We start from the raw sequence: 13,001 nt of genomic DNA on the forward strand, positions 1-13,001 counted from the left end.
TTCCCAGCCCGAAGTTGGCCGTGCCCCAAAATAAAACAATCTGGGAAGGTTCATTCAATATACTGACAATCCTGAGCCAAAAAGAGGACACGCATTATTGACATATATTTCATTTTAATGATTAAAATGACAGAACTTGAAACTGGGAAACAGACAGACATAAAACTTCAGAAGAAATATGACGAAGAGGTGAATCCACTTTAAGAGCTCTAAATCAGAGAAGTGGCAAATTCAGTTTACTGACATCAGTTATGTCATACATGAAAAGTAAAGGTTTCTGTAAAGTATAAAAGTATGTGAATAACAGACTGGAGTACATAAACATTAGCCAAAAATAACTCAGTTCAGTTTCCAGTTTTGATTAAACTGTTCATGATCTGACTTCTATGACACATTGGCTTCCTGGTTAATGAGGGTGTTGAGGTCCAGCTTCGTCTTCTCCAGAGCTGCAGTCTTGGCCCTCCGTGAAGGACGCACCAGAGGAACTGACTCTGGAACGTTTTCCCCGTCACTGTAGCCAAAACAAAAAGCGCCAGAACAAGATCAGCTTGAGAAATGAGAACATACAGTGATGGTATCAGAGTGTGTACACAGGGAATATACTGACAGACTGAGTTAAAACACTCACCTCTCCTCTGATGACTCTGCCCTCCTGCTCGGCTTTCTGCCCCCTTTGGCTGTGCAGACTTTCCTCTGACCTGTGCACATACACACACACACACTCAGGTTACCTCACAATGCTGAGTCAACTCCTTGACTCAGGTAGAGGAGAAGAGCTCTAAAAATACAGTGGCGCTATGAACAAGTGCAGTTTTAGATGAGTGTACAGAACCTTCATTACCTCTTTTGGCTCTCTTGGCAGATTTAGATGGATCGTCTGCTGCAGTCTCTGTGGAAATATGGCACACAGAAACTCAGATTTTTGCAGTTCCTCTCTGCTTGCTCTATTTTTGTCTTGACAGACATGGTGTAGGGTGGAGTGAGGCATTTTTAATCCACTTAGCAACATTCTGGTAATAAGACATAATCCTTTTACAGGGAGCGTTGTCACTAATGTGTTGTGTAAATCGAGTCAGACGCAGCCAGTGAGAAGGTAATGTTTGTTTCAGATGCTCGGCGGGATGTCAGGTGGCCTTTTATATAGACTGTTACTGTGTTTGCATATGTACCATCTGCATTGACATCCAATGGTTGCAGCGCGCTGGCACTGAGGAGCTCTGCCTGTTCTTTTGAGTCCATCAGGTGATACATCATCTTCTCCAGAGCACGAAGACAGACACGATCCTTCACCACCTGAAGAGAAGAAGGATGGAAAGAGGAGAAATGGAACATCGCCTTACCTTTAGCATTTAGCTTAAAGCATCACTGTGCAGAAGTATATTCGCACAGAGCGGCTAGCCTGACTGTAGACTCCTCTGCCTTGTTGAGTCTGTATGTACCTGTACCAGCTGCTGCAGAAGAGTCTGCAGGTCTTTCCGAACGGTCTCATCTCTGCTGAGCTCCAGGTTGCTGAGAGTCTTGGCATAGAGACGCACCTCAGGGGCTGTGGGGTCCTTCAGCATCTCCCCACACATACGCACCGCCAAGTAGTCATGGACACACACCTCCTTAAAGACGAGCGAAGCATATGCATTCAGTATGTCTCACTGAGCCTTTTAGAAATAGTTTACTCAAACGATTAAGTGAACTGAAGCATTCAAGACAATCTGCAGACATCATCCATACTCAAAAAAAATGTATTTGTGGGAAGAAAGCAATATGAGGAAAAGCTGCACTAATAAAAACACAAACGCTAGAGAGGAATTTCTCAATGGAGACAGTCCAGCTCGATCAGCGAGGTTTCTTACCTCTGTGTTAGTTGAGGGCTTAATAAGCACACTTGGCCGGGTCAGCTCCACAAATAGCTCAACCACATTGTTAATATCCACCTCAGCTAGCGGAGAGGTGGCTGGAGCGTTCATTAGAGTCCGAACAGTCGGCAGGAAACTCTCCTCCACGACCTCCTGGTGGGCTCTAATACGCACAAAGATACCCTTGATATCAGTTTATATTAAACGACTAATAACTTCACCTCTGCAAGTAGTCAAACTAATAATAAGACGATGGGAAAGATAAAGTTGCAAGACAATGAAATAACCACAGAGCTCATGGTTTGCTTGTCTACCTGCTCTCGCGGGCGTAGAGCTGGAAGAAGACGCCGAGGCAGTGCCGCAGTCGGGTGTCGTCCTCGGTGACGGGATTGTACCACAGCAGCACCAGACGGGAGAGCATCTTGGCACTGGAGATGCGGCCGGTGTACATTAGTTTGGACAGGCCCTCCGCTGTCTCTGTACGCAGGTCAGACACCTGAACATGTCCAGCACACACAATTCAATCCAACTGTCTTCAGCTTTTTCGAGCCAAAGAAAACCAGACACATACTTTTTATACAGTAAATATTTCAAGCCTCACCTCGCTGTCCAGGAAGTCTGACAGCATCACAAGTATGCTCTGTGTGCTGTCCTCGGGTACATCTCCCTTCTCCTCAATCACCGCCGCGTCCTCCTCCTGTCTGTCTGGTGACTGTGAAGGTGGCGCCGTCTGAGTGGCAGCTGCTTCAGAGAGCAGCTGGAAGCCGAACAGCAGCAGCAGGTCGATGATGGCCCGAAGAGCACTGATACGGATCTTTACCTCATCCAGCTGCGCAATCTGAAAACACACACACAGACCAATTTAGAGCCCATAATACATGATTCGTGTTTGTGTTTTTGGGTGAGCGAAAATTAGGGAAAAATATTTTCCTTCTTAGCCATGATAGCATGCAAGTTTATTTTTTATTAGCTGCAGTGGAACAGAGTAATCAAAAGGTTTATCTTCAGTATGCTGGGTTTGTTCTTTATGAATATATTTGAATTTCAGGTGGACAAAACACACGTTTAACATTTACCTGTAGGAGCAGCACCATGTGGGTTTGGGCCAGCTCCGTGCTGTGCAGAGTGCATGTTCCCAGACACACTACGGCCATATTACGAACTGCGGGGTGAGCGTTTGCTATGCTGGGCAGGATCTGATGGAGATGGAGAACAGCGACATCAGCCAACTTTTTACTGATTTCACTTCACTCCAGGCGTCCAGAAACGTTTGCCAACATGAGATGGCTTCAATAAACAATAAGCAAATAATCACAGAGGAAATACAAGTGAAATGACATTGGAAAATGGATCATTTTACACAAACACACAGAGGAGAAAATGTATGCAGCTGATTCTGTCAGAATCTGCATCAATGGTTTGATGTAAATAACGAACACGTAACCTCCATCTTCTCATTCTTTCTTTTAGTAAAGGTAAAAAAACAGTTTTCAGGTTGTGTGGTAGTGAAAATGTATGCTGTCCAATCAAACATATGTCAACCAAAACTATGGCAAGTAACTTGGTTCTGATACTTGGGATGTCTAAAAGATCCAGATGGAGCTTGTGATCTGTACGTCTACTGTAACATCAGTGAAAGATGTGATGATGTGTGCAGTGTGGGTTTATACCAGAGAGGACATTAAGGCGCTAACTGTCGGGCCGATTCGCGTCTTGATGCTCATCTGCTTCAGCAGCTCTGCGCACATTGTTAGACACCTCAGAAGCGTCTCTGGGTCATTCTGGGAGAAAAACAGAAATAAAACAGAAAAGAAACACATTAAGACTTTTCTGTCGCATTTCTCTGAATTCTACTGAGTAAATAACACTGAATGACATGTTAGGACGCAGCGGCGGCACTTCCTGCGTGATCGTGTACCTTCTCTGTGCGGACCTCCTTGTCGGCCGGCTGGGTACTCTCTGCGATTTCCTGGATGATGTGGTTCCTGCGGTTTTCAAGCTCTGTGATGGAGTCCTTCAGCTCTGCAGCGCGGCTGAACTCCTGGGCGGTGATGCAGTCCTCCAGGGTTTGTTTGGCCTCTAAGATACGCACCTTAACCTCTGCCAGCTGGAGGGGAGGCAGGGACATAAATGGAAGAGGAGAGAGTAGTTCCTTAGCTGAAATACACTCCAGAGGATGTTGAGATGGGCAACTGCACCTCCACTAACAACAACAGCTGAGGCTCTGTGACAGGTTACAACCCTCCAGTGGTTACTTCACCCAGTGAAACCAAGAGAGATGGGACAGAGAGCAGGTGCACAGAACGGAAGGCAGCTAAACATCTGGGCTAGGACCGACTTCCTCTGCAGCTGTTTGGCCTCCAAGATATTACAGAGTTTCAGTGCTTGTTGAAAGTTGAACACAAGATGGTTTGACTCGTCTCGTGAACCCAAATGTTGTGAGCAATCCCTCTGAGCCCATTGGTGTTCCTAGGTAACAATTGACTGTCACTGAGGTTAAATAGGGAAGAAATGTGACGACAGGATATGCACCTTCCACCCAACTACTTAAACATGCTTTTGCCTCCAAGTGCAATCAGTCTGCCAGCTGGAGGTGCAAAAGGACGGACAAACAGAAATAGACAGAGGGAACATAAATAGAGCACAGAAGACTGAGGAGTCAAAAGAAGAGCTAGTTTGTTAGTTATCTCACTTTTAGAACATGTAAAACCTTTCATATATTCAGGCATTTGGATCATTCATAAAATAGGAAACCTGAATATCCTTTTGTAGCAATCAATCTTTCCATGGCCTCGTAATAATCTTGCCAACATGTGGTGTTTTGCTCTATCCAAAAGGTCACTGAAAGGGATCTAATTGCTCTGAGCGCTCTCAGCTGGCACAGCGTTGCCCACCTGGACTTGCTGTCGACGGTTCTCGTTCTCATCCACCGGCCGACTGGCTTCCGTGATGGGCTCCCTCACGTCTGAGATGATTTCTGCCACCTGTGTAACACAAAGCCAGCTCATTTCACCATCAGTCTTAGCGGTAATGAGAGCAGCACTCAATGGGAAATCCGTTTCACTTTGCGACATCTCAAACAAAAGACCATTGTTGGCACAGGACAGTTTAATTCATGCACCCATCAGCACATTCATCCCCCAAATAATTTCTGCTTTTATGTTAAATTGATCTGCCAGTTGAATTTATGATAATTTGTGCATTTCCCCTTGTGAGTGGAATGAATGAACACTGGATTTAGAGCAGTGAAAATGTTTGATTGTGGTGTAAAAATGGAACTTACAGCCTGGATGCGTCTCTGGTCATCAGGAATGAGGGTGAGGAGTTTCTCTGTGAGAAGGGAGACCAGGGAGGAGGGAGTCTGTGGAAGAGCCAACATCTCCTGCAGGACGGCCAACATGCGCTTCCTACAAAAACAGCACAGTCGGTCTGAGGAAAAACACTTCAACAAACTGGACAATATGAAGGAGTTTGCCAAACAAACCAAACCGGGCTGGACAGGACACTGAATTTGTCAAAATTACGGACACTTAAGATCTCTTACGAAACTAAACAAGCACATTCTGCAGATTTAAAACATTGTCTTAATCCTATATGTTTAAACAGAGTCGCTGCAACAATATCTAACCAGATTTTTAACCACCCAATCAGCTTACAGTCTAGATCTCTAACATGTAGTCGACTAATTGAGCAGCAGACTGACAGATTTATTAATCAGCAACTATTTTGATGATGAATTTATTGTCCTTTTTCAAGCAAATACTCTGTTTCTCCAATATGAAGATATAATGCACTTCAGTGTCATGGTTAATAATAAAATGATTTGGATTTTGGACTGTTGGTTGGACCAAACGACTAAATACATACATTGGGCATATATGATATTTTATCTACCAAACGATTAACTGAGAAAATAACTGGCAGACTAATTGATAAACAAAATAATGGTTAGCTGCAGCCCCACACTGTTCATACTATAACTAATCAGGACAAACATCAGAAGTGAGCAACACAGTTAAGCAAACAAACTGCACAAATCCCTCCCACTCCACCTACACACGCCTGTCCTTCGTCCTACCTGCCGCCCTCTTCGTTGGTGTCCAGACATCCGATGAGATGGATGAGCTGTTGGGAGATGAACTCCTTGGTCATGACCAGCTCCAGCTGGTTGAAGTCGGCCCTCTGTTCCTCTGACAGCACAGGCACCGCCTTCAGATATCTACAACAGTCGGAGTCAAGAGGTGGAGATAATAAGAGCTCTCAGAGCAGTCAGATTAGATAATGCAGCGAGACACTCGGTGACAGCAAAGACTAAATTTAGGCTGTCCTCAGGTACCAGAATCACAGCGGTAAAACTCAGCATAAACAACACCATCATATCAAATGCAATACTGCAACACTGTAGGCACCAGTGCTACTTACAAGCCCCAGACACACATATCAGCTATCAGCTGAGGGATTTATACAAACCTGAACCTTATTGAAGCAAATTAATACGTGTACTCTATGAGCAGATAAATGTTAGGCGTGCCACTCAGTTAGAGCAAATTTAATGAAGGAGCAATTCACACTACAGCATCACATAGATTAGGCAGGTGGTAAAACAGCAGAACGCTCAAACATCGATGCAACGAACGATTAATTTCATTTTAGACGTGTGAATGAGTGTGGATTGAGCAGTAACATTTCTCAGTTGGGTAAATGCTAAATTGAAGTTGAAAGAAGGATTTGTCGCATTGCATTATTCTCAATCACAATGGTCAGATCATCAAAGGTGTTACTGTGCAATAAAAGCAGTACAGATGCCCTGAGGCATCTTAACGTGATGGCAGTATCTGGCTTTGATCACATAAATAAAAAAAATGACAGACTTCCAAGAGCACTGAGCATCAGCAGAAACTGTTTCGCTTGTTTTGCGGGGATGGCTTTATATTTCTATAGATGCCACACTCAAGTGTAACAGGCCAGGTTAAGCTGAACGTAAGCATTTGATGAGTTGGTCACACAGTTACATACAGAAAGAGCTCCTCTGAGAACACCGGACCTGCCTTCAGATACCTGAGCAACAACATGGTCATCATGGAAATGGCGTTAGGTGTGTTCAGATATTCCGAGCATCACAAAGAAACTACATTAATTACTTCATATGATATTAAGTATATGATAAGAAGAGTGATTACAGCAGGAAAACCCTGTTCAAATGTTCATATGGGCAACTGAGTGTTATTTTAAGAAAGCTCTGAACCCTCCTTTAACTGCAAGAATAAATCACTCTGTCGAGCCTGTTGGTACTGATCAACTGTCTCTGCGGTTAGGGTCAAACATACAGCTGACAGCGAGAGAACTATGAATGTAATCCAATGAACTCGGCTTCATCTCTCACCCATAGAGGTAGTCGGAATAAGTGGCGGCGTCTGGCAACACTTGCTCCAGCATTTCATCACCCTCGTCTCCTTTAGCCTTCATGAACTCGCACAGAGCTCTCCAGTAAAGCACATTCTCACAGGACAGAGAGTCCACTGGGATCAGCTTCCTGTTGACAACACACACAATCTCTGATCTCTGCAAAAATGTTACTGTGGCACATGTGAGAGGCAGAGAGAGTTTGAGGATTACCTGTTGTCGAGCTGCATTCTGTTCTGCAGCAGCTCTCCGGTGGGTTTGTCTTTGAAGATGGCTGTAAGTGTGTCCAGAGCTGTTTGGGCACAGTTCTCTACATCCAGCCTGTGCAGCATCTCTATGACGTTACCATCGAGCCGAAGCAGCCAGGCCGGCAGTAAATGAGAACAAACCACCTCCTTCACTGCTTCTACAACACACACACACATACACAACCAGTCAGACATTAACTGTGCACAATGCAATTTGGAGTAGAAATACTGAGTTGATCAACAGAAAACTAATCTATTTTTGATGGATTTGTCATTTTCAAGCAAAAACGGCAAAAAGAAGAAGAAAATAAAATGAATAATTATAGATTTTAATCGCTGCTTCCAGCTAGTCCGATGTGAGAATTTGTTCTTTTCTGTTTTATATTATGGTAAAAAAATATAGGCTCTGAAAACTGCAAACTTGTTTAACTATTTCATATTCCATCAAGAAAATAACTGACTGAGTGAAATATAACTAAAGAAAAGTTTGAATGGATTGAAGTATTAGACTGAAAAATCTGTCAGTGTAAATGTAATGTTGTGGCACGTGCGCACACACACAGAGATAAATCACCGTTACCTGAGGTGTCACGGAGACCCTGCTGCAGGAGACTCACTCTCTGTGCGATGGACAAAGCTTTAATGTGAACCTTCTCAGCCAGAACCTTAAACAGAAGACAAAGTTATTTTGAAGCTGGAGGAAATCACGACGCTTAACAAGTGTTCAATCAGATCACAGCTTTATAACCTGACATCATTTGGGGCTACCTGGTAGGCTAGCTTGCGGACGTTCTCTTTGATGTCCCGGGTGCGTTTGAGTACTTTGGGGAGGGTGCGAGGGGACATTGCAATGCAGGAAAGAACAGCACGTCGCACCTCAGCATTAGCATCATTTTCCAGAATCAACATGTAGGCTGAACAGTGGAAAGAAAAAAAGCATTGAACAGTTAGATTAAAGAACCTGGTTATAAGAGTCATTTCAAAGAAATGTACTGGAAGTAGCATATTTACAATTGCACGGTGTAAACAAACAAACCGTTGATGGTTGGACAGTCCGGATCACTTGGCTGCTGTAGGCGGGTCATGGCCAAAGCAGCCTGAATCCTCACATTAGGGAACTTGTCAGTGACACGGACCAGCATGGCTTGGTGGATGCGTTCAAAGAGGTCGTCGTCTATCTGGGCATTCTCTGCCATACTGCCCAGCAACTTGTTGATCAGCTGGCACACACGGAAACGCACCGCATGGCTGCTGGCTTTGTGAGACTGAGAAGAAAGGAAGGCAGTGAATGCAACAGTCCAAACAGTTTATGAGAAATGGTGGCACAAGACCAGGTATTGGGGAGAAAACACAGGAACAAGAGTGGGCATGGATCAAAGGAGGGAGGACGAGCGGGACAGAGAAAAATGAGTTGAATATCACAAGGGAGCGTAGGAGCGACAAACAGATGGAGTCCAACAGGAAGGGAGAGGAGACAGATGGGACAGGACAAAACTAGATTAAGAGGCAGCAGAGACATCAATCACACGGGAGCCTCTGTACAGCAAGTGTTCACAACAAAGTCAGAGAGGTTTTTGTTTTTAGAAAAGTACAGGGGTTAAAGGATTCCTTAAAATAGCATTTGCTGCAAACGATAAATATTTACCTGCCACAAAGTTGACTACTTATAATTATCTAGCACAGACAGAAACACACAGTGTCTCAAGAATTTAACTTTGCATGCATAAACGCCTGTAATAACATTTATACCTCGAGCAGGAAGTTGAAGATGAAACTCAGAAATGGATGATCATCCTCAGCATCCTCTTCTTCCTCCTCCTCCCCTTCCTCCTGCCGCTGCTCTTCCTCCTCTTCTGTCTTAGGTGGGGACTGGAAACTGGTGGCAAACCTCGCCACAAACTCCATGACATTTTCAACAGCAGGTTCACGCTTGTAGACAATCATGGCGTACTTCAGGTAGTGGACAAACTCTTCATGGAACAGAGTCTTGTCCTCCATCTGACAGAGGAGAAGGAGGATGTCATTGATAACAGGTGTCACGTGAGGAAAAGCAGGAGAAGAGATTGTTCAGGTTTGAAATAAAGCAGTTAAGAGTGAAATATGTGAAACGGGACAGGTTTGCTTACTGTCCACGGGGTCAAAACAAACCACAGAGAAGCAGCGTTCACTTTCTATGCACCAGATATTTGGGACAAACCTCCAGAAATGTTTAGCACTGATCCAACTTAAGGTTCTTTTAAATCAGGCTTAAACGTCTGTGTTTGCCTCTTCCTTTCATTTGTTATATTTGTGGCAATTCATTCAAATCTCTCTCTATGATTAGAATCAGTGACTTTATCATAATAAAGATTTGTCATACAGCCTTTACCAGTTTTAATAAAACAGGTGACAGACATGAATTCAAACTGTAAGAGTGTTGTGTCTCACAGTAAAAACAAACATACAGTGTACTTACCTTACTGTAGCGGCTTTTCAGGCTTGCCACCAGCTTTGCTTTGTTATTGTGGCCCTTCTGAGCGCGCTGAAACGCCTCTTTAATGTCTATTTCATTGTCCGCAGTCATCTTTCCTTCACAGAAAACCAGATTAACAGACAGAATCACTCAAACCGCAGTAGAAATTTCCCTCGCAGTAACATTTCCACTAACGTATTTACTTCATGCTAACGGCAGCAGCCTGGTAGTCTCTGGTGCCTCATTAGCAAACCAAAGTCCCACCTCGATCCAACTCCCACCGTGTAGTAAACACCGAAACCCAGCTAAACTTCCCTTGAGACACTTTTTCATCATATTAAACCAGACATTGTATTATACCGAAGAAATAAAGTTGTTATAAATCTTAGAAATGTACCTTTTCCCCTGTTTTCCTCTCGTAGCACTGCCGCCTGTTTTCAAATTCAACTGTCGTGCGTCTCGCGAGAATTGAAATGTTAACTCTTGCGTCCTACGTCACGACGTACGCTGGGGGTCAGTTTGCCCTGTCCTTAGCCTTATAGGCAACTCTTACTATCAGGCTGATTAACGTACTCAGTAGTTGAGCTGAAACATAATATAATTGATTCATCAGTCAGTCGATCAACAGGAAATTAAGCAATTATTTTGATGAGGGATTTATTGGTTGTATTTTTTGGGAAAAAAGGGTAACACAATTCCTAGTAACAATTAAATAATGATAAAGATTTGCTGCACTCTCTGTTTTCATTGTAAACTGACCATCTTTCAGGTTTGTTTTCTTGGTCGCACAAAATTAGGAAAGCCATAATTTGGCTATATTTGTGCATTTTTCACTATTTTCTGACTTTTGACACATCAAATGATTATTCAAGATTAATCAATAATGAAAAAAAGGATTAGTTGCAGGCCTAAAAATCATACCGTATTCTTCAGTGGTTCAGATTGCTTATTTTTAGCCTTTTGATCCTGGTGTTCATTAATAATAGTAAAATATTTTTTTAATTTAAATCTTAACTTTTGCTTGCTGTACACAGCTTATGTGTTATGGTTGCCTACAAGGCTTGGGTTCAGGGGGAAAAGTCCCCAATCTATATGAACACATTCACACAATACTGTGTGAGACCACATATCAACATTTAGTTTATAACACACACACATTATATATACTGGGCTTGGTTGGATTTTTTTTAATTTGTCATTTAAAAACAGAAAGAACCAGGTAATCGTGTGGTTTAATGTTGGTTGCATGAAAGAAATCAGCAATCACTAATCTGCTAATCATGCATATCCTACATTTGAGCCTCACGGACTATTAGTGTGCGACCCCTCTGTTGGTGTTGTGATGTCCAAAGCCGTAGCTGTCACAGCAGACAGCCAACCGATGGGAAGGCCAGGGTTAACTGTCTCCACAGGCAGACAGGGCACCTTGTTTTATTGCAACAACAGCCATCTATCTCTGGAAATCAATTTAATCTAGAGGACACTCTGTCAGGCTTCTGCTTCAGACCTGCGTGCATGTGGGCGTAGGATTATCTGAAAGGCATATTATCATATTAAATATTTATGCTGCTGGATGCAGGGGCTAAAAGTCTCTCCATTAGTCTATACACCTACTATGTCATGAGATACAAAGATGTGAAAAAATGGCCTCTAGCGCTTCTGTAAATCCACTGGCACATTCAGTAGGTGATCTTACGACATCCAAATGCCTTTCAAAGAGATACACCGCCTGCATAAAACTGCATAAACATTCAACCATCAAACCATTCTCCATTACCGTGCACTCATTTACATAGCCCAATATTTATAGTCTGGGTGGCCCTATTAAACACAGAGACCTATGTAAGTACAAATTAAAGATGTTTAAAGTCATATCTTACAATATGTATCTTGCCCTGACCAAGGCTGGATAACAGACTGGGCAAAGCAGCCATCGTTCAGGGGCCCCAGATCCCCATGGTCCCCCAAAGGCCCAGGTTCACAATGTCCCAAATGATTTGTGATCATTTGATTAACTGGAAATTTGTTTAGGCACAAGTCCCACTAAAGAACATATACTAAGACTGGTCCTTTTGTCTAATCTTGTAGCTCGGCCTTAAGGCCTCACCATCCTTCGAGCAAACTAGGTGTGAAGATATGCTGTCAGACCACGTCTGAAGGTAAAACTGTTTGTAGCTCTTCCAAATGGCCACACTCAGAGTGCCTCTGCCTCACCAATCTCTCCCCAACATCTCTGTGTCTTTGTAGTCTCGGATGTGATGAATCGTACAAATGGGCATTACAGCATACACTTTCGGACAGTCTCCCCTCGAAGGCATTCATGGTGTTGCACTCAGTCGGATATATGAAAACTGATGTAAGAATGAAAAAAGAAGAGCTTGAGAAAAGTTCAAATCCTACTTTCATACCTCCGATAACTGGCCAACTGCTGTGACGTGGGCACAACTGTCAGATTGTTGGTTTTGAAGAGTTGCAGAATTTGTTGGATACAAGCCTCAAAACGGTGTTCATATGGTGAATAATCCTAAATAAAGTTATATTTGACTAAAGTACAACAGGCGAATTGACATAAAAAATGTGGGCCCAGGTATTATTCTAGGACCGAAGTATTGGATCTCATAGCGTTCACTGTACCCAGCAACAGATATTTTCCCCAGCAGCCAAGGGGCCTCCACCAATCTCACACACACAGGCCACTTTACTCATCATGATGAGTAATTCAGCTGGTGAAACAGTCGGTCTTCTTTGGCTCTGGAAGATCTTTGTCAGCTAAGACTGAGAAAATAACCCAGAGGATGTCGCTGGGATTATTCTTTATCTCATCTTGATCTTGAAGCAGACTACCAGGAAGCATGGACGGACTTTGAAAGACATTGGCAATTAGCAGGCAGGGAGGGAGGGAGGGGCGTTTCTGGGGCTTGCACTGTAAACTACAACACCTGGAGGCAATTTCAATTAGAAATGCATGCATGCAATGAGGGTAGTTTCAGAGCAGTGGTTATTTCAGAAAAAGAAATGTCATGAGACCTTTTTTTTTTTTTTTTTTTT

At 43.3% G+C, this 13,001-nt stretch overlaps 1 protein-coding gene across 1 annotated transcript; it reads right to left on the bottom strand.

The window, feature by feature from the left end:
- Nucleotides 1-94: 94 nt before the first annotated feature.
- ncapg (non-SMC condensin I complex, subunit G) lies at nt 95-10,405 on the bottom strand. Its single transcript, XM_076728708.1, has 22 exons — nt 10,351-10,405; nt 9,957-10,069; nt 9,251-9,499; nt 8,538-8,766; nt 8,270-8,415; nt 8,082-8,166; nt 7,467-7,659; nt 7,234-7,383; nt 5,929-6,069; nt 5,134-5,257; nt 4,745-4,834; nt 3,769-3,957; nt 3,521-3,631; nt 2,927-3,046; nt 2,452-2,688; nt 2,165-2,346; nt 1,848-2,013; nt 1,440-1,607; nt 1,170-1,293; nt 842-889; nt 629-698; nt 95-511 (listed from the first exon to the last, which is right to left on the bottom strand). Exons 2-22 carry the CDS (start codon nt 10,062-10,064, stop codon nt 385-387), a joined length of 3,057 nt encoding a protein of 1,018 aa, XP_076584823.1. The 5' UTR covers nt 10,065-10,069; nt 10,351-10,405; the 3' UTR covers nt 95-384.
- Between the last annotated feature and the right edge of the window lie 2,596 nt (nt 10,406-13,001).

Source organism: Chaetodon auriga, chromosome 4, assembly GCF_051107435.1.
Source record: "Chaetodon auriga isolate fChaAug3 chromosome 4, fChaAug3.hap1, whole genome shotgun sequence".
Taxonomy (NCBI): Eukaryota; Metazoa; Chordata; class Actinopteri; order Chaetodontiformes; family Chaetodontidae; genus Chaetodon; species Chaetodon auriga.